This window comes from Gambusia affinis, linkage group LG07 (assembly GCF_019740435.1).
Source record: "Gambusia affinis linkage group LG07, SWU_Gaff_1.0, whole genome shotgun sequence".
In the NCBI taxonomy this organism is placed as follows: Eukaryota; Metazoa; Chordata; class Actinopteri; order Cyprinodontiformes; family Poeciliidae; genus Gambusia; species Gambusia affinis.
Window position 1 is genome coordinate 28,841,971 of NC_057874.1, and position 21,433 is coordinate 28,863,403.

Here is a 21,433-nt window from a genome sequence, read left to right on the forward strand (position 1 = left end):
CAAATTCAAAACTTTCTCTTCAAGCAAAATGTTTCATTTACAGTAAAAACTGATTTATTGTAACATTTTGTTTCATTACTTTCCTCAAATAAACTTATTTTGCATCTACGACTGAAACAGGGACAGAATATTTATATTAAGAGAGAAATTTATTTAAAAATAAGTTTAAGAAAATAGAATGAGGAGACACTAAAGGAGACAGAGGATCTGGTGACAAAGAGCAGCTGGAATCAATGTGGCTCTATTTCTGCACAGAAAAAAAAAAATTTGAATGAAATTAGATTTACATGAAAAGTCTATCTTAATGAAAATCTGTGTTTTATTAGTAAAAAACAATTAAACTGTTCTGACTGATTTTTAAGAGGTTATCCAGTCAAATATTTTCTGTAATGATTTGAATAGAATAAAATCATTAATAAGGCTAGTATGAAAAAAACAAACTGTGGCTACAATTCAGAACTATTGATCTAATTAACTAATTTAGAATAAATAAATGGCTATACAAATATAGGGAAAAATGCACATATTTAACACTATTACCTGTAATTATCAACACCATACACTAAAACCAACTATATCTCACATTCAGCAGCAACAAACTCATAAGATGTGGACGGAGACGACGGTGGGACTTTCCAGGCTGGGATTGTTGGGAAAGACAACTGAGTTGAACTGGGAATGAGACGCAGCAGAAACACCACAACACTAAAAATAAGGCTCGTTTTGGACTAACTTAATTCATGTTTTAAGTTTTGAAGTCTACATTTTGATCTAGAAAGCTCCATAAACTGCTTTTAGTCTTAAATTGGTAGTGATTTAAAGAAATGCCATTCTGCACTCAAAGTTCTTTCTGGCCAGAATATATTTCATAATTCATAAAAACTTAAATGCAGACCTACTATGAAGTCCTCCTAGGTTTTTACAGATCTACGGTTTGTCAGTTTAATAACAGCCTCTTCAGATTTTTGACCAGTCACACATTAGCTGTCAGAAACCAATAAAAGATATATATATATATATATATATATATATATATATATATATATATATATATATATATATATATATATATATATATATATATATATATATATATATATATATATATATATATATATATATATATATATATATATATCCGAAATGGCAAGTATGAACAATAAATGTGTAGGCTAGCTGTCAGAGTTTATTAAGTTTATTAAGCGTGTAATATCTTCCAGTTAGTCTCCCAACAGACCTCATTTTAACTTATTGAACATGTGGCTGTGTGTGTCTGACATTATTTATTTATAGAGACCTGCAGTAGTCTGGGTGTGTAGAAGAGATGGTGTATGTGCAGGAATAAGGTAGCATTGATCACAATTAAAGGAAGGAATTTCTCATAATGAACCAGAATTATAAAATGTGATGTGTCCATCTAAAGGTCTCTGCTTTGCTCTGTCTTCCATTGGTGACTAGCTGGACAGCCCATCCTTGGGATGAACTTGTGCAAGTGTTTGCTTAGAGCTGCTTATTGTTTTTCCACCAAAGCAACGTTGGCTCCTGTACTGAACAGATTGCTAACGTGAGCCACTCATCGTTTGCCGTTTTTCCAAATATTTGTTAAGTAATGGGTTTCTCTCAGTATCTTAGTAAAGTCCAGGAGTTTACAAGACACTTATAACATGGGACAAGTGTCTTGTTGAAATAATCTGCCAGTAGAACTAATGCTTTTTAAATCAAGGTTAAGGAAATATTGACTTGCTACAGGCTCCTGTATCTTGTTGAAAAGTTAGTTGTCAGAAAGTTTTGTCTTAATTTCAGTGTAATGATATATTTGCGCTGGAGACTACACCCAAAGAGTTTATGTTTTGTGACAATCACTTTGTTTAGTATAGGCATGGATTTTCATTTTCTTCAGCTTGTTATCTTACAAGTTACTATTTTGTTTGCAAGTAAATAGAGAACATAGTAAATAATTCATAATGCATACTATTTTGTACGCATTTAAAACATGAAATACCTTGCAATAAATGCAAGTTATTTAATGCTTCTTAAGCAAGTAAGCTAATAGAAGCAAGGCTCTATGCAGACTGACTTGCACAGTGACTAAACAGCTTTGGGAGGTTTTGCTATCGACAAGTTATCTGGTACTTCAGCTGCATCAATGATCCCTAATGAGGGATCTAATGTCTTAAGGGATAACTGCGATCCATGGTGTTAACAAGCTTCTGGAAAAGTCCACCGAATTAATGATGGTGTCGCCTGAACCGCTCTGTCATTATTACTGCAGCTCTTTGGAAGATTTGTCACTTGACCTTTAACACACTGCATGTCTCTTTGGGTAACAGAATGAGTCATGGCGTTGACCTTCTTGGATATTTTTCTGGTAGCTTTTACTGAACAATGTGTGACACTTAATGATGATTTTTGTACTTCTGCTTTGGTTTCATTTTCTAATCAAAGACTGATCCACATCCCCAAGGTGTTGCTTTTCATAGATGTGTAAATTATTTCAAGTATTACCACACTGAGGTTCTAGCTTCTTGTATCCAAATCCAACTTTTAAAATATATTTTTAACATCCCAGTTTTTACAATTTTATTCTCATTCATTCTTTGACTAGTTAAAATTATTGACCCAGGCTGAGAAACACATCAGATTTAAGCGTATGCCCATTGGCCTGTAATAACTGTTGTGCTTTCAAATTCAATATTGGTTGCATCAGAGGTGCCATTAATGTTATCGAACTGCTCCACTTACAGCTGAAAATTGATCTGCCTTTGTTGATGTTTTTATTATTAATTGTCTGAAAATCGACTGTTGATTTTTAGATCAGGTCGCTCTGGTGTAAAACTCTTTCCTGGCATTTTCTCCACCAATTCTCCTTTTTTCCATTTCTACCTCATCTTAAAATTTCCATTTTCATTCATGCCTTTCTTTTGGCCTCTGCTGTACATCCGTCACCCCCATCTCTGCCCTTCCCCACTTTTTAAAATAATTTCCATTGTCCTCACTGTCATATTTACTCTTGCCTCTCTCCTCCACAGCCTCCCCCTCTCCCTGCTCCTTCTCTGTGCAGGGAAGCAAAACGCTGCAGAGCAAATCCTTGCTGAATTCCTACTACTCAGGTAAACTCAGACATTTTTTTGCTCAGTTCTAATCTTTGTAGATGCTTAAGCAACAATTTATGTGTTCATTTGTTGTCTTTTAATGCAAGTTGGAGGAGCGAGGAGTCAAATACAAATACAGTAAAATTTAATAACTACCTTGAAATAATTGTGTATTTGCACAAAATCTATACCAATTATGTCCAAGTAGATTTAGAAATACACCCTGTTAACAAACAATCATATTTCATACATTTTGTGAAGTACTCACCTTAACTTCTACAAACACTCTTGTGTCCAAAGAGTTTTCTTTTCTCTGACTCATGTGAATATAAAACCTTTCTCCAGAAGGCATTTGGCTTGTACATGTGGGCAGCTGCACATTTCAGCTCAACTTGAATGAGAATGGTGCTGTTGCATAAATCCTTCTAATGCTGGCAAAGAGAAACTACCAGCTGTAGTTAATCATGAATATTAATTTTGTTCTTGTCAAGCTAAAACACGCCAAACACACCGTTTCAAAAAATGTAAATATATGGAAAAGTTCAATACTTTCTGACACTCTTTTCAGAAGCCCAACATTTCTGGCTTTTGAAATCTTATCTTATGTAATATTTTAATTGTGAGTCACTGAACTTTAGGTTTTCATATATCTGTAATCCATGTTCCTTAAAATTGTAACTATTTGTCATGGATCTGCAGATTACTTTCACTATCTACTACTACTACTTTCAACTATTTCAAAATATTCCAACATGTATACATCAAACAGTCTCAAAAAGTGTTTTTAAAACGATTTATAGATTTGACTGTCATTGAAATGTTCAAATTGAGAATCCTGGCAGCAGATAGATGTGAATAGTGTTTAACATCAGGTATTCATGTTTCCACTCTTTCTTTTTTTTATGTTTTTTTGAAGTATCCAAAGAGCCTGTTCCAGCTACAACTTCAATAGGTAAGAGAAACCGCTTGTTTTTGAACAATAATTAAAAACCAATCAAACTCAGTGGTACAGTTTTTAGCTCATCAGCATTCTGTGTTCATTCTGATGTCCCACAAACAGTCAGTGCTTCTGTATTTCCAGTGAATCTCTGGTATTTCCAGTGATGAACAACGACATGTGACTAACTGAAGTCGGCATTTCTTGAAACAAAGACCGAATATAACTGCCTATTATAATAGTTCAAACACTGAATAGACATTAATATACATTAATACCTGCAGTGGAAACAGAACTACCACAGAACCCAACACCCATGATAATCCTTATAGTCTTATATCCTATATATCCTTATAATCCTTTAAATCTTGGGGGTAAAGCCGGGCTCACAATATTACAGTCATACAAGTGGCCCCTCTAAAATATCTTTACCATTCTCTGGTATCTCCTTTCTTTCTGTTCACTTTATCTTGCCTCTCCCTTCTGTTGAACAGATTGATCAGTTTCTTGCCAATAGGCTTGGCTCTGGCCTTTGAAAGTGTGTGACATGCTCTGTGTGTGCATGTGTGTTTAGCCAGGTTTTTACACAAGAATCCCACTTCACCCAGTTTCACACACAAAAACCAGCAGGAGATATAAAACCTAACCAGTGACTGTCGATTATTTCTAATCTGCCCTTTTTCCATTTTCTTTTTTGGCTAAAACTTGGTGAAATTCTCTGAAAGTCTGTTTTTCGTCCTCTTTTTTGTTTTCCCCTCATGTTAGTCGGGGAAGTAGCAGAAAGAAAAGTTTTTCTTCAGCTTCTAAAAGTATTGTTGTTGATGAGCAGAAATGTACTGCTCCAGAAAGCAGTGACATAAACCAACTTTATGTGTTATCAATCTGATTAAAACCTACTAGACTGAATGAGCAAAAGAAGGAAAATGGATCATTAACAACTCTGAGGATCTCATATTTTCAGCTGATTTACTGCTATATTCCCCACCCAGGGATGCTGTACGGGGAGAAAAGTTATGACAATTCTAAGGGTCCCTGTCCAACAGGGGGCCTCCACAATTTACTTATTTTTTGTTCATAGAAATAAAAATAAAAAATGGGGCCCTGTCAATTACAAAACTTATCATATTGTATTTTTGAAGATTGTTTTTAGCATTAAAAATGTACCGTTCCCACTCCCAGACCAAAAACACACATCCATATTTGCCCTGAACCTCCCTGGATCTGCATGAAATGTTTTCTTCCTGCTTGGAGCTTGACGGTGTTCAGCAGCAGTCAGTAGAAAACTAGAACGACTGTGGCTGTTACTATACTGCTGAGAAAAATAATAAAGTTTTCAAAAAAAAAACAACAAAAAAAATAGAGAGAGGGAGAGATAATCTCACAGTTTACCCACCTCTCGGAGAAAAACTGGATTACAAATTGACACTTTTTCAACCAGTTAGCATAGTTAGCTTAGCTACAGACTGTTTGCCTCCATTTCACTAACATTTAATGAATGAAGGAAAAAAATGACCCAGATATTCAAATATTTAACTTTTACCACTTAACAACAGGTGAGTCAGTCAGCAGCAGCTCTAGCCCTCGTCCCTCCTGACCCGTCCTCTCCCATATTTTTTATTAAAGTTATATACTGCAGCTTGAATAAAATGCAACCACAAAGCATTTTTTAAGAAGTCTGGATTGCTTCATGTATATTTTGCACGTTGCTTTTGGCCGTTGCTCGTGGGGAGAGACATTTCAGTATCTAAAACTAATAGAAAAAAATTAAACAACCTCCTTGTATGCAGACTGTTGGATGTGAAATTCATGAGCAGTAAATATTTTACTAGTTATCAGTGTTGGACCAAAGAAAGCAAGACAGTTGCAAGCATTTTAAAATTATCATGCTTTTGATGGGTCAGATAGACTAAAAACATTGTAACAGCAGCTGCATGGGGGCCCAATTTAATGTTTTTGTCAGGGGGCCCAAGATTCCTAGCAGCACCCCTGTCCCCACCTATCTGTGCAGGTGTCATTTGCACATCAGGGTATGATGAAGCAGAATGCAAAAAGATGCTTGAGTGATTAATGCACTGGCAGAAATTTGGTGCCATAAATCTTCATACAGTGACATTAAGTTTTAATGGAGCCATCTGTTCTCTTTACAATTGGTCTGAAAACCAAGAGATATAAAACACAGCTTTGATCATTACAGCAACAAAAAATCAGCTGTTTGCAACAAAAGTGCAAAATGATGGAAACTGAACTCTGACTGGAACAAACACATGCTTTAGCAGGAAAAATACAAAAGACTATTTTCTTCCTTCCCTACTTCTACTGATGCTTTCTGTCAATAAAATCCTTGACATCTGATCTGTCAGTGTTCAAAAATCATTATTAGCAAAAACATATTATCAGAGACAAATGTTCCAATTTGAACACATGTCAGCATATCCTGCTGCCTTATAACTTTGGTAACTCTGATATAAATTTTGGGTCAGATTCTGGTTGGTGACCCGTTCTTGTCCTTTTAGTGCTTGGATCAAATCACAGTTTATCAGCTGGTCTTTAACCCGCCTTCTTTTTCTCAACTGACTACGGATGCTAACAGAACTATGATCTTGTGCTTCCTGAACACAGGTACAAAATGTCAACTTTTACATTTTTTGTCTGCTGCTGCGTCAAGATGGAAGTTACAGATACTGTATTTTCTGGAAGTTGTACTTTTTGTCAAAGATTGGCAGGGCCTGCGACTTACATTTGCTTTTTATCTCTTCATGATACTTTTTTGGACTGAATGTTATTTCATACAGACTGACATGAAGTAGGAAGTTTTTTTGCGAGCTAAAAACAAGATAGTCATAGCTTATTAATAGTACTTTTAACAAGTTGTAAGTGAATGTCACTTCTAGTCCAGTGCGACTTGTATATGTCTTTTCCTCTTTATAACAAGGTTTGTCTGATTCAGATTACACTCTGGAGCAACTTGTAGTCTGGAAAATATAGTAGTACCAGCAAAACAATAGGTGAAAGTCGGAAAATAAAACTGAAAAATGCATCTTTTAAAAAATGAAAAATAATGTTCCTTTCAAGTTGAGTTTTAATGAAGATAAAACTGAACAAGGTCTGAATTTAAAGTGGCAGCATTATAATTACAGCAGCAAATTAAACTTTCATTCATTAACATTCTGGTGTTTTTATGAGTTCATTAATTGTGCCACTTTAATTACTTTCATACTGACGTTCATTATAAAAAGGAAGCACACAAAGTTGATATTGTCTCTGAAAATGACCATAAATTACAGAAATAAACAAAACAACCTGATTTTTTGCCCTTAGGAAAGAAAGGAAATGCTATCCCCATATGCTAATAAATGATTTAAACAAGTACAAATTAAAAAACATAGTTGCTCGCCATAAATCTATTTTATCTACACAGAAAGCTTTATTGATCCTTACACATTGTCAATTTAACACTTAACACATTTTTGTCGAGTCCATTAGGTCTGTTATTTTCTAGCTGGCCTCTAAAACAAGCAGAATTTCCACATCCAATAATTGGATGAAAATGGTTTCATTTTGAAAGTAGCAGTCCTATCTTTGCGCTCGCTCTGACACCTTTTTAGCTTAGTGAAAATGGATTATAGCGCCAGCAAGCTGAATGGTGCCGGGGAGCATCGTATTTCAGTGGCTTAATGGAAGACAGACCTGGGAGAGAAAGTTATTAGGATGATGCTGATGGAGACTTACGGATTGAAGGATCAGAGAGAGGGACAAGTAGCTCGGGTAAATCCACTGTGCCTGGTAGAGAGCACGGTTTGCTGTTTTTGTTTGCATGTTTTTTTTTGTTTTTTTTTCAGACCAGTTTAATTTTTTGCTTCAGTATTTTCTTAGCTTCTGAAATAGTTTCTGTCAGTCTTATTTCAGTATGTCAGTTGTTTCCTGGCTAATAAGTTAAATGTAGTTTGTCAGAAATATTACAAAATACAATGTTTCACTATTACAGGGGTCTCAAACTCCAGTCCTCAAGGGACCTGCAACTGTTAGATGTGCCTCTCCTGCACAACACCTGAATAGAATAATTAGGTCATTAAGGCTCTGGAGAACTGATCTACACAAGGAGGAGGTAATTGAGCCATTTCATTCCAGTGTTTTGTACCTGTGGCTCATCTAAAAGCTGCAGGACTGCAACTGGAGGACTGGAGTTTGACACCCCTGCACAATGGAAACTGTGTTATCAAGTGTTTCATATCGGTCAATATTGATAGTTATTAATACATTTTTTGTTTCAAATATCTGAAGTACTGCCCATTAGACATATTCATTCCTGTTTCACACATTGTGTTCACTCAACGCCATTGCTTTTTCTTTTTGAATAGGTATGAGCCACAGCAGCAAAACCTTAAACTGCTGCTGCTCAGGGTACTAAGGTTGTTGTTAGGTAACCAAAGAGTGAGAGAGTGAGTTGCTAGGTAACCAAAGAATGTGTGAGTTGCTAGGTAACCAAAGAATTAGTGAGTTGCTAGGTAACCAAAGAATTAGTGAGTTAGTTGATTCTACCAATCTTGCTTAGCTGACATTGGGAGGTTGAGAGACTAAACTCTTTTTTTCTGCCTACATTCTCCAGTTCTGGAAGGAAAAATTATTTAATATTCACTCAGACATATAACCTATTGATATTGATCATGTGTCTGTTGCAGTATTTGTTGTAATTGGTTCATTGTCCAGCCCTACATACTCAGGTGTGCTGTTCTGATTCTGTGCGTCGTGTGCTCTGTTGTCCTTTTTCCACAAATAACATTAACTAATAAATTGTTGGGTACATAGAAAGGTTTTGAAGGGAGTGGAAAATGATCATTTTTTTGTAATTCTTTAAAGTGAAAAGTCAGAGTTGCCCAGCAGCTGTCTGTGAGGCAATAATTTGTTTCTGGATAATTTTTGCTGCACTTCTGAAGGACTTTTGTACCAAGCCTCTCTGCAGTGGAAGATGGCGTTGGGATGCTTAATTTCTACACACGGCACTTCCTGTTTTGGACGTAGTTTTTCCACAGCTTCACAGAAAAGCAATTATTTTTCTAGTCCAGTTCAGCATAACATTAGGCTGCGTGTAAGGTGATTATGGCTAATGGTAGTCATTTTGTTTGGCCGTAATGTGGCACTGCTGGGTAATTGAAGGTGAGTGCAGCAGAGAGAGAGTAATTTTTAACCTTTATGTTCTGAGGCAGGATTGAACCTCTGTGCTGTTTTTTTCCCTGCTCATCTCGACTGCTGGCTGACGTTCCAGAGCTCTTCTCTGTGCACTTCGATCTGTTAGCTGGCTGGCTCAATATATCACAATCAGCAGATATGTTACAGTGCAAACATGCCAAAATGGCCAATCATAAAAATCAATCTAGAAACAAATAATATTGATTATGTAAAATTGGCTAAAACCTCTAACAAGACACTTTCCTAGCAAGATGAGCTATTTCATATAAGATCAGTTATCGTGACTTAAACATTTAAACCAGATTTCTGAGCTCACGAAGGTTGTACCAAACATTTATTGGTAATATTCCTGGTCTCTATGGATATATTATTTTAAGTTTTGACCATACTTGCATGTTTGTATGAAAAGTCAAACCTGGGTTTATGCTCACTTCAGTGTTTGACTCACCCATTTAGAATACACTGCAGAATTATGATACACTCCACCCCACTAATCTAACATATCTTCTGTATTCTGTATAATAATTTGTGCAAAAAACAAACTACTACCAAGTTGAGACACTGAAATTCCTTTAGTAAAACCCCTGAATCTCCCCATGCTTCCTTAAGCTGTATTGTTTGCTCTACATGTTGGGCTAATATGTTTAATCTCCTTCTTGTCATTCTCAGATCTCCATCTGCACTCCTTTGTTGTTGTTTTTTTCAGCGCAGCTAAACTTGTAGTTTCCATTTTTCATGTCTGCGTTGTTGCTGTACTAGAAAATGTAATGTCTCATATATCAGAAGGGATTTTTATTCAGACCAGAGAGAACACATTGGCCTGGCTCTCCAGCGGTGAAATTAAGTTGAACTTGACCTCATGCTTCACAGACAGAAAAAGGAGATTCAGAAAGATGAACTTATCATCCAAAGCGTTTTCCACTTTGTTTCTAAATGCTGCCGGCAGAGATTTCTAACTCCAAGCAGCATGAGTGCATCCAGTTCTTAACCTTTAATGTTGAAAGGATTGCAAAGCATGCTATTTGCATTTTGACCCAGTGCATTTACATAGAAATTCCTTGTACACAGACGTTTCTTTGGGTTTTATTGGGTTTCCAAAGCTTAACGGTAAAAGCTGTGTAAGATTCATCTCGTACAAATTGCTTTGATTTTAGCATGTTCAACCATTTCCATCCACTTGTAATTTAATATATAACTTAGTACTGTAAGGATGTGGTGTTTAATATAATTTATATTTCAGATGCAATAATTCTTTGACTTCTCAGGATCTAATTGCTGAGGTTCTGGTGATGCGTCCCGCAGTAACGCGAACAGATTAAGATATGTTCCTTACAGAAATCCAACAGCTGCTATAATTATGTTATCTTTGGTTTGGTTGGATCTTGTAGTAAACTTGAGTAAAATATGTAAGGTTATTGTGGGTTCCTGTACATTTTCATCTTTGGCTTACTGAAAGTGGAGTTTTTTGCAGAGTGTGTGCATGGTGGCCATCGTGTTGCGTGCATTGCTTATTGTTTTCATGGTAAAAATGGCCCCCATTTCCAGGTGTTTCTGACTCTCTGTCTGTGCTTCTTGGATCTTGGACTACTCCGTTGGTTATTCATTTGTCTCCTCTGTCAGACGTCACAGCCAGGCACCGGCTGGGTGATGCACGATTCCTCCAGACCTCATGTGTAATTCAACTCCAGGGCAAACAAATCTGATCAAGACTCAACCATCACTTCATGAACCATCTCTGCATTCTTGCTCACATGCCAGAATGAGCACACCCATACACACCTGACAGTTCATAATGCACACTTTACTGTAGAACTGGGGGTGAAGTGTTGTAGAAGGAATTAAGAAACAATAAAGGAACACTAGGAGCCCAAGTCATCCATAACTAAGTCTTAATAAAGTCAGAGGGAAGGAAGTAGGAACTTTATAATACACACACCACCGAGCATGAAGGACTGCATTAACATACACACAGTGACAGCATAAATGACCTTCAGACACGTGCACAAACTCCCAGCACACACACACCACATTGGTGTACAGGTAACTCCGTACACCATTTTCTCTTACTTGCATAGTCAAACTCACATTTTCATGCATGATAGTGTTGTCTTGTCGCACACAAACCTACATGCACACATGCGCATATTTGTGCCTCTGGAGGTCAATAAATCCACCCATTAGCATTGAGATGTTCTCCATCATAGTCACTGTTGTGGAGCTGCTGCTATGAATTAATTTCATGCCTGGCTTAATGCATATTTGACCTTGGTGAGCTTATCATGTGTTTTCAAACATCCTAAACGTCACAATAAGGTCAGCACACCAACATGTCTCAATTTAGGTGAAGAAAAAACATGCATTTGCAATTCATGAAGCAGACTGTCTAACAAATGATGATGGTCAGCAGGTTGTTGAGCCTTTTAGGCAGTTTGGTGGATGAGAAGGAGTCCTGCAGCTGTTCCATCCTCTCTTACTGGAAACTGACCAACAGCTGTTGTTACTTTAGATCTAGCAGATTGACAACGCACCAGAATTTTGGGGATGCAACATTCAGATTGAAGATGTAACGAATGTAAGGTTGTGGTGTAAAGGTTCCAGGCGAAGTATGAAGCCGCACCCTGCAGCTTTCCGCACCATGAGTTTAGGAGTACCATAAATGTGTCTTAAAATAATCATCTTCCAACCAATCATTAGCCTGGATCTCACCTTCAAGAAACTAGTAAGGTCTGTGTTGAGTTTAATTTCATGTTGCAGTGTGTAACCTTTGTAAAAATAGTTTTTTACATATTTGCACTACAACTTCTGCACTACAACTAGTTCACCACAGCACAGCCTGCCACCAATGCTAAGGCCAACTAGCATGGCCACTGACGGCGGATCAACAGTTTTCCTGGAACGGCGAGTGGCTTCTCTGCCAATAGCACGTTTAGCAGCGTGTACATGAATGTGATTGACACCACTAAGTCACTTGTGACACTACCTTGGAAAACAAGTCATTTACACATCAGTCTCTGTATGTGTACCACATTACATCCAAATCTGACATTTTCTTCTGGGTTTTTAATCAGTTTTTATCAGTGAGTCTGTTTGTTCCTGTGCTTAACATCAATCAATAAAACAACCTGTGATGGTTGAGAAAGATTCTTAAACCCCTGAAAAGGTCCTTAATGTTGCTGTATGTAAGGCCCCCCTCATACCGAGGCTTCTTCAGCTGAGGAGGTCCGTGCAAAGGTACATTTTTATGACAGTGTCTGTGTACTTGGAAAACTGTGTTCACATTGAATTGTTTTGTATGTGAAACCAAACTGATGAGGTTGTGAGTCAGCAAAACCAGTTGCTTGGAGGCACATCAGCCAATTCTTCTAAATGTTCAGCACTTCTAGAACTTATTTCCTTCAATGAAAGCAGCAGATTGTTGAACAGGAACATCATGTTGGACGACAGCCCAACATCTCTCTTAGTTGGTGTGTATTTCACCGACCTCTGGGTCGACTGTGGTCATTTAATTAAAACTTTAGTTTAGTTTCTTAGTTGGAAGTGCAAACACATTCTTTAAAGAGAAAACAGCCACATGATGTATATGAAACAAAGAGAAGAGAAAACAAAAGGAAAAAGGCATAAAAAGTGTGACTAAGGGAAGGTATTGTAAGATGATTCTTGAAAATGAATTAAAAAAATCTGTTTGGAAGCAGCAGTCCTCTGGAGGATTGACCTGGCTGCTCTGGAAACATAACTTAGAAAAAGTTTAATAATATAGAGAAGATGAAACTGTGCATATGGGAAAAACACACAGCAGAATTGAGAATCAACTAACACTCCTATGATCTAAAAGGTCAAAGAAAGGTCATCACAAAAGCATATCCATTTATAACTAGTTAACTTTAATTTAAAGACATTTCATAACGTTGTAGACTTCTTCAGGAGTTAAAGCCCTGGGATAAAACAATAAAGTTGCTGTTTTAATGGTTTTATTGAAGTCATTTGGATCCTGTGGAGTACAAACCTGCTGACACAACACTGGACACAAAGTCTTGCTTTGGTGCCAAATATAATGAAAAAAAAGTTCAGAAGATTTTAATCAGAGGAGAACTTTTCCTCCAGTGAGTAAGATGACCTTTTTTAAACTTCCTGCTCTTTTCTCTACAGTTACACTCTTCCCCCCCCCCTGGATGTTAAATCCCCCTTCCTCATGTCTCACACTCTTTTTGCTCTTTTTCTCAAAGCTACCTCTAAATACTATCACTGCTAGATTTATTTTAGACATTTATTGCTTTATCGACCCTCTTCTAGCAAAACACAATTTTCTGGATTCTCTTGTTTAAGCCAAATTATTTTTAATTTATCACAGGAAACTGGTGTTTGCATTGACTAATTGCAGAAGTTGTCTCAGGCCACTAATAAACCAACAGAAGTTATTAACATGCAATTAGATCAATTAAGGAATCATGGAGTCATGCATTTTCATATCACATCTTTTTTCCTTCTTGAGACAAAAACGACACTCCTTGCATTTATCCAATCAGTGGATCTGACTGGTTGTCGGTCACCATGATACCTCAGCAGTGAACAGAATGTCATGTGATTTATTAAACACAACACTGGGATTCTGACTCCTCTGTTAGAGACTCATGTCTTCTTTGATTCTGAACTTTGTGTTGGTTTTCTTCCATTTCTCATTTCTGCTTTTGTCTATTACTGTAATGTTTATTTGCAGTTCATGTTTTACTTTTCAAAATAAAATAATAATCTCCTTGTCTGCTTGTCTGTCATTGTGTCAACAGATGGAAGCCAGCCGTCTCTTGCCCAGCCATCCCTGACATTACAGAGTTTTCCTTACGGAGGCTGTGAGTCTGTGGAGCTCTCCTACCAGAGCGGTGCGTCAACTGGATCTTTCACCTTATAAAGTTTCTTGAGACATTTGTTTTGAATCTGGGCTCTGTAAATTACTTGAACTCATGTACAAGTCATATAATTGTACCTCATCCCCACATGCAACTGGTGTTTTGTGATGAGAAATAGCCGCCATATTGGATCTGAACTTTGATTTCTTGGTGAGCTCAAAGTTTAATGGTCAAAATTCAGGCTTCAACTATTATTTTTGTTGCATTTCCAACTAGGACGTCATTTTTCAGAGAGCAAAATGTAAATGTAAATCCACACAAACAGTGGAACTATTTTTACCTAAATGTTTGTCCACATTTAATTTGATATGTATTTTGAAACCCTTGACAGGATAATTAGGGTCCATTAAAGCCGAAGGAGTTGATCCAAAAGAAGCAACTTTGTTTTTCACATTTTGTTCAATGAGTTCTGTCCAGATTATTTTAACAGTTTCTGTGAAAAACGGCTTTGATCTCACAGGTCAGTTCCAGGCGGGCCAGTTTCAGCCAGCTATTCGAGTTGCAGATCTCCTGCAGCACATCACACAGATGAAATGTGGACAAGGATATGGGTTCAAGGAAGAATATGAGGTAAACACACACTCCCACTCACAAAACAGAGCATGTAGATGAGGTAATTTGCTGCAAAAAAGCTTTTTATGCTTTCTTTAGGTCATATGAATGCAGATATCAGGGAGATACATCCGGTTAAATGTTTTTTTTATGTTTTAAGAAGCATTAGCTCACGCTTGGCATAGTTACACCACATTAAGGATTGTTTTTGTCTATTTCTGTCTTTATTCTTCAATGTCGTAAAGTTTTTACATTTTCCCATAGAACATACTTAATTATTAGGGAAAAAATAATAAACAGAAACTATAAATATGCTGTTAGTGAGTTTGAAGAGTTCTAGTTACAGCCAGAAAATCCTACATAAACTTTCTTCTTTCAAACCCAGTAGAAACTGGGACGAAACTCAAGGCTAGCAAAGAAGTAGCCCCTCACTTTGAAGCACAAATATAAAGTCTTGTTAGAAATCACACTTTTTTTAATCCTTTAGTTTTATAAAGCTTGAAATACTGATTCTACACAGAGTTCTCAATTGAACATGTTCTAATCAGTGATGATTAGATTGTTTTATTTCAGCAGCTGCTGAAATAAAACAAATATGGGGCGACTTTGATGGAGTGAAGTAAGAACCTGGTGGGTAATGAAAGGACCAGATATTCAGAACCTTTCCTGGTTAAGTAGGTCAGTGGGAAACCCACTGTCAATAAAAAAGTCAGAGGGAAACACAGATAAGAACTTAGGCCTTAAAAAAGATGTGCAGGTTAACAAATTGTGACCTATGAATTTGTGTCTCTGTAGTATCTTTATTTGACATATGTGGCCCCGTAGTTTTGTGTCATTAAACAAAAGTCTAGAGAAAAAATTCAACAGTTCATTTAGAGTTTGGGTGTGTGTGCACTCTGAGGTGATGGACAGAAAACTTACAGCAGTAAGAAACACAGACTGATTTGGAGAGTAAATTATGGTGTGGATGTATCTTAAATAATGCAAGAAACATTTAATCTTTTAGATTGTAAAACCTGAATGACTTTTATTGCCGTAAGCTCCAACGTTTTGTCTGAGTTAAAGAGCTTCGAATAGTGTCAGGGGTTTTCACCACTTCTACCAAATTCCTTGTACTGACAGTGAAAAGTCGATAACAGAAATCACAGCACATTATCCAAATAAACACTTTTTATGTAATGTGTTAGTAAGTTTATGAGACTTTCAACACTTCATTGGATGAAGTGACAAATTAAAAATTATGACAGAAATGGAGGAAAACAAATGTACTGAATAAAACATAAATGAAACATGAAAAGCTGTAGTGTGCAATTTAAAACTAAAACATCTTACTTTTCTTTCTGATATTTGTTTAATTAGATCTCAGTTAGCATTCAATCCATTTCTTCAAAATATAATAAAAAAACAAAATTTGAATCAAGAGCTTGGTAATTGGGTTCCTTTACTTTAACATTTTGCAGTATTAAATCCTTCTGTATATTTAAGCTGTTTGATTATTCTCTGAGTTGATTAGTTGCCATGTGAGACAAACGGGTGATATTTATTATTAATATATGAGCACGCTGATAGAGAACAAATTAATTGTGAGCTTCACTTTCAGTTGTTCCTTCCTCTTTTTTCAGTGTTATCAACATTAAACTAATTAATTTAAATGCACCATTTATTATGGAACATGTTTCAAATTGTTGCATTGTCTTATTTACTTTTCTTCTTTCCTCTAATTATTCTGCTTGACTGTCACCCTTCATCTGTCCTTTAAAATCTGTTCAGATTTATTTCTTTGTCTCTGAAGATAAATGTTAGGAAAGGCACCAGGAAGAGTCTGTTTTCATCTCCTTCAGCCTCCCATTCTCAGAAGAATGAATATTTTCTATTACCGACTCTGCATGCGTGTTGAAAATTGTCCCTCCGTGATACTGCGACTTATATTTTCATTTGCTTCCTGTCATTTCGCTTCAAACCCACTGATACGTTTCAGGGGAGAGAAAATGTGATTTATTCTTGAGTGTGTGTGAATCTGTGTGTAACGAGGGGACACCCACACACACGCAGAGTGGGACTTCTGTTTTTTATGATTCCCCTTGTTTCCAGCAGCAACTGATTTGATCCACATTAGAAGACTTAGAAGTTTATCTTCACAACATTTTGTTCAACGTATCGTCTGCTCTATTTGCTCAAAATGTACATCCAGGCTTATTTCTTCACATCTAAAGCTTCTGTGTGACGAATTAGCATCCACAACAACGGCTGCTATGGGCAGCTTTTACTTTGTCTTTTTCAATGTGAGCATACAGACACTGCGTTTTGAATGACATATTCAAACATTTATTAGGTTTTTTTTGTTTTTTTTTCTGGACTGTAGTTAAATTTCTCATATCTAAAGCATAAAAGTCACAATTTCTGTTTTTGGTTTAATATTTCAGTGTATATTTCACCCGCAAATCCTCAGATGTATAATAAATATTGCCGTTTTAAATGGTCCTAACAGCAACAAACAAAGGAGAAATACTTATAAAAAATACAATACTCTAAGGCAGTGTGTCTCAACCTTTTTTGGGCCCCCTACCCATTATCCAGGTCCCTCACCGCCCCCCACCAAAGATATTGTCGGCTACTTTGCACTGAATATTATTTTATCATTAATATTACTACCACTATTGTTGATGCTTTAATTTTTATAGTTGTTTTACTAAAAATAATTTCCCAGAGAACAAAAAAGCAATGTGAATAGAAATTATTTTTACAGGCGTTTACAAAAAATGCAATGAACATTCAACTTAAAATCAGTAGGCCTATCTGCAGCTAATCAGAGTGAAAATAAAAAGATTGTTGTGTGCAGTTTTCTGATGTTAGTTGTTAAATATTGCACAAAATGACCAGATGAAAGACGTACGAAGATGCCAGTTTAAACTTTGATCTCTTTGCAAAACGACAGAGCTCTGCAACATTAAAACATGAATAGAACTGCAACTACATTAATTATAACTCTTCCTCTCTTCAATGTTTCTGACAGTTCCTGGTGGTGCAGCTCCGTGCTGCCTTCAAAGGAATGGGACATCAGAGTATCATCCATAAAATTTCACCCACGTGGCATAACTGTGCAAACCAGTGCTTTCAGTGGAAAAGCAAAAGTTCCAGATCTTTTTATTTCCATACAAATATGGAATTAAAAGTCTCAGAACAACAATATTATTGTTTATTGCAATAATTTATAGTCCAGCTAAATGTGTTATTGTGACAGGCCTAGAAACAAAGTCAACAAAACAAGACAAAAATTTTTTCCATGAAAACAGATCTTAAAAAGTTAAACTTTCCATCTGTCTTTAATAAATTCAAGTGACGTCTGGGTGCTCAGATGTAGAATATAAAGAAATAAAGGGGGTTTGAGGCTTTTAGACAAAATTTTTCCTTCTGAACTTTAGGGCAAAAAACAGCAAGTGAACTGACTCAGATGTGAATAAATGACCGTGAGAGGGAATAAAAATGTCCTTTTGCCTCATAAATGTAGCCCACAGCACAGCGGCAGTGTTTCACTTATGTATTTATGTACATGGTCACATTTCGGTCCCCAGTGCAGTGGCTGTCTCAGTGAGCCTCTGTCTGCTTACACACCCCATATGGCGTCTTTTTGTCCCCGTCTCTGTGTGTGATGTGACCTACTGTGTTGAAACTGATTAACCTCACTAACATTGACGGCAGCCACATTGTCAACATTTTGCTTCCCAGTGGGAGTACACTTCTTCCATTTCAAGTAAAATCCAACTTATTTTTTAAATGTGGCACCTGAAACATATCAAGCAGCCATTGAGTTATTGCAATACAGAGGGTACATTGCAGCTTCACATTTTTGGTACATTTCTTCTTGTTTTCCCTCTTTTACTGTCTAAGTGTCCAGGTCTCTACCTCTTAGAGTTGGAAAACATGTCAAAATGTGTGGCTTGATTGGGCATAATATTTTGACATATTTAGATGACCTTTGACATTTGGTAGAAGGACATTGCCCATATTTCCATCTCTATATGTAGTTTCTTCATTATTTGGTTTATTTTCAACCTAAAACTCAGGGGCAGTATTATGTAACATGTACTTTTTTGAGTTTTCCATCATATTATAATGTTATTCCCTGATCAAAAACATGCCTGAAGTGTTGCCTTGATTCTTTCATGCATGTTTGAGGAATACGTTAATCTCCATGGCAACCATTCAGCTGTGAAAAACACCTGAGTTGACTTAGCTCCGCTTTCAAGGATGAAGTTCCACCTCAGAGATGTAGTTTCCAAGTGTCCACCCCAGAGCAGCCTTCCCCTGCGACCGCCCCACTCAGCTCCTAAAGACTAGCCAGAAGCAATTAGCAAACACCTGGTGGAACTGCACATCCATTGCACTTATTTTACGAGCTACTTCTGAGTGCAACTCTGGTAACAACATTGTTAAAGTGTTAATCAGTCATCAGACTGATGACTGATTAGAGCAGCTTTTAAAGTGACTGAGGCCCACGTTCAAGGTGTTAAATTACAAAATAGCATTTCTCTTAAATCGATTTTGACATATTTCGAATTTTTATGACAACTGAAGTATTTCCCAGGCAAATATATCCATTTTATAGTACAATCAATTGACATTTATTTACAGTTGTTTTTATATACAACATAAAAATGCTGTGTATATCAAACATGACTTGAAAGAAATTTGACTTAGGCCAGGTGTTTGCTAATTTCTGCAACCAGAGAGGGAGGCATTAAAGTAGTGTTCTTTTTAATCCTGTCACAGTAAGCAATTAATCAATTAATCATATGATAAATTGAAATGAGATTGATAATTTTCTGCTGTGTACAGAGACAACATAATCCATTTTATTTAGGATGTTTGTTTTTATTTTCGTTTAATGAATTGCATTTGGTGACTGCATTAAAATATCTTCCAGTTCAGCGTAAGGTGATGTTCACAAAAACATTTATTGATCTTTGAGAGGGTGAACTGGAATTCTTATATCAATTAAATGTTGTCTCAGAACAACAATATTATTGTTTATTGCAATAATTTATAGTTCAGCTAAATGTGTTATTGTGACAGGCCTAGTTATGTTGGCATAGAAACAAATCTACAGTATTTCACACTGGACTGACTTATGCTGCTTTTACAGACAAAAACATACAAACTCCATGTGCCAGAATCAATTTTCTGCTCGACTAAGCGATATGTTTAGGTGTCTATTTTTCTGTCTCATCGCATTTATTGTGTGTGTGTGCATGTAGGTCAGATCACTGTCTGAAAGTGAAAGCTGTTGTCTGGCCTTCTTAAGCCCTTAATGGACTCAAAAATGGGGCTGTTCACTTGTCCCTACTGGGAGATTTTGAGCATATGAGTGACCTGTGAGTGTTGGAGGAGCTGTTCTAAAATAGTTCAGCGTCCATATGGCAGCCTTTGAGACTTGGGGTTTAGTTGCTCCACAGATGCTTGCAAAGGACGTTTTGTCATATTCTCTTCCACTCAAAGTGCATTCAACAAAAAAAATAAATGCGTATATGATCACACATACATTGATTGGGGTGTTAGTACAGTAGTTTGTTCACGAAAGTGCATGATGAAGAATGCATAAAGCAGAAACCCACATTAGAGTGGCTCAGGCATGTTTTGTCCTTGCTACGTCTGAAATGCTTGTCACACAGGCCAGCGCCTCAGCAGGGAGCACGGACAATCTGTCTTTTCTCCTCTAACAAAGGAATGAGTAAATATTCTTTCACTGGAACCCAGGAGAACAATAAATACAAACTTTGTTCTCTTCTGTTTTTCTACTTTTCTTCTTTCAAAACACTGTACAGTTTGAAAACACAAAATCTTGCCAAGTATTTTTGGTTTAGTTTCTGGGCAAATACCTCAGACAAAACTAACAAGCAACTTTTCCTTAAGACATATCAGCTTGTTTTACATCAGTAATTGCTTAACATTGATAAAAATGTACTAGTTCCACCAGGAGATTATTTTTTTAATACATAGGAAAAAATTCTTATTAGTGAAATATTTACTTATTATTGACCTAAAACAATCTCCTATATCTTGTGAAAAAGTTACCTGTAAGTTAGTCTTAATTTAGGTGTAATGGGATATTTGCGATAGGAACTAAACCACAATGGTTGGGAAGTTGGTTTTTTTTCTGCTTACTGCTGTTTGGTTTTTGGCAAAAAGTGGAAGCTGTAGCCGGTTACCACCTCCTGAGCTGGAAGAGGGAAATGGTCCTGCTTTTCTTTTGTTTTTTTTGGTTTCTTTTAGTTTACAAACATCCCAGAAGATGCCTGACTTCTCTGAACTATTTCTAATTTACCTATGAATGAAAGATTAATCAGATTGCAATTGCAGTGAGAGTTTAAACTCTATCTTTGGTGTCACAAGTTTTACAGATTGATGCCTCTGCAATTCTCTGCATATTCATGTTGCAGTTTCAACTCACGCCAGCCAAAGTGTTGCTCCATGAGCTCCGGGGTTCCCACCATATGTGCATGCATATTATTGTGTGTTCCTTCTCGGTTTCATGACAGTGTGTGTTTGTGCACACATGAGCCCATGCATGTCTACATGCGTCTCTGCAGGCTCTGGCGGAGGGACAGACAGCACCTTGGGAGACAGCCAAGAAGGACGAGAATCGCAACAAGAACCGCTATGGCAACATCATCGCATGTGAGTACTGCACAGACTTTAATGAAGACTGTTTTTATTTGTTTGTCTGTTTTATGGAGAGCCTTAAATTATGTTAAGTTATGTTAAGT

The 21,433-nt window shown here is 36.7% G+C and overlaps 1 protein-coding gene across 15 annotated transcripts in view; it reads left to right on the forward strand.

Moving 5' to 3' along the window:
• The window catches only part of ptprt (protein tyrosine phosphatase receptor type T), a 294,966-nt gene that overhangs the window by 227,938 nt on the left and 45,595 nt on the right, over window positions 1-21,433 (forward strand). For all 15 annotated transcript variants that reach the window (XM_044121953.1, XM_044121956.1, XM_044121954.1 and 12 more), the window contains 5 exons: window positions 3,030-3,110; window positions 4,009-4,044; window positions 13,998-14,090; window positions 14,578-14,687; window positions 21,257-21,344. In XM_044121953.1, the coding sequence (XP_043977888.1) occupies window positions 3,030-3,110; window positions 4,009-4,044; window positions 13,998-14,090; window positions 14,578-14,687; window positions 21,257-21,344 (408 nt within the window). The remainder of the gene's footprint in view (window positions 1-3,029; window positions 3,111-4,008; window positions 4,045-13,997; window positions 14,091-14,577; window positions 14,688-21,256; window positions 21,345-21,433) is intronic.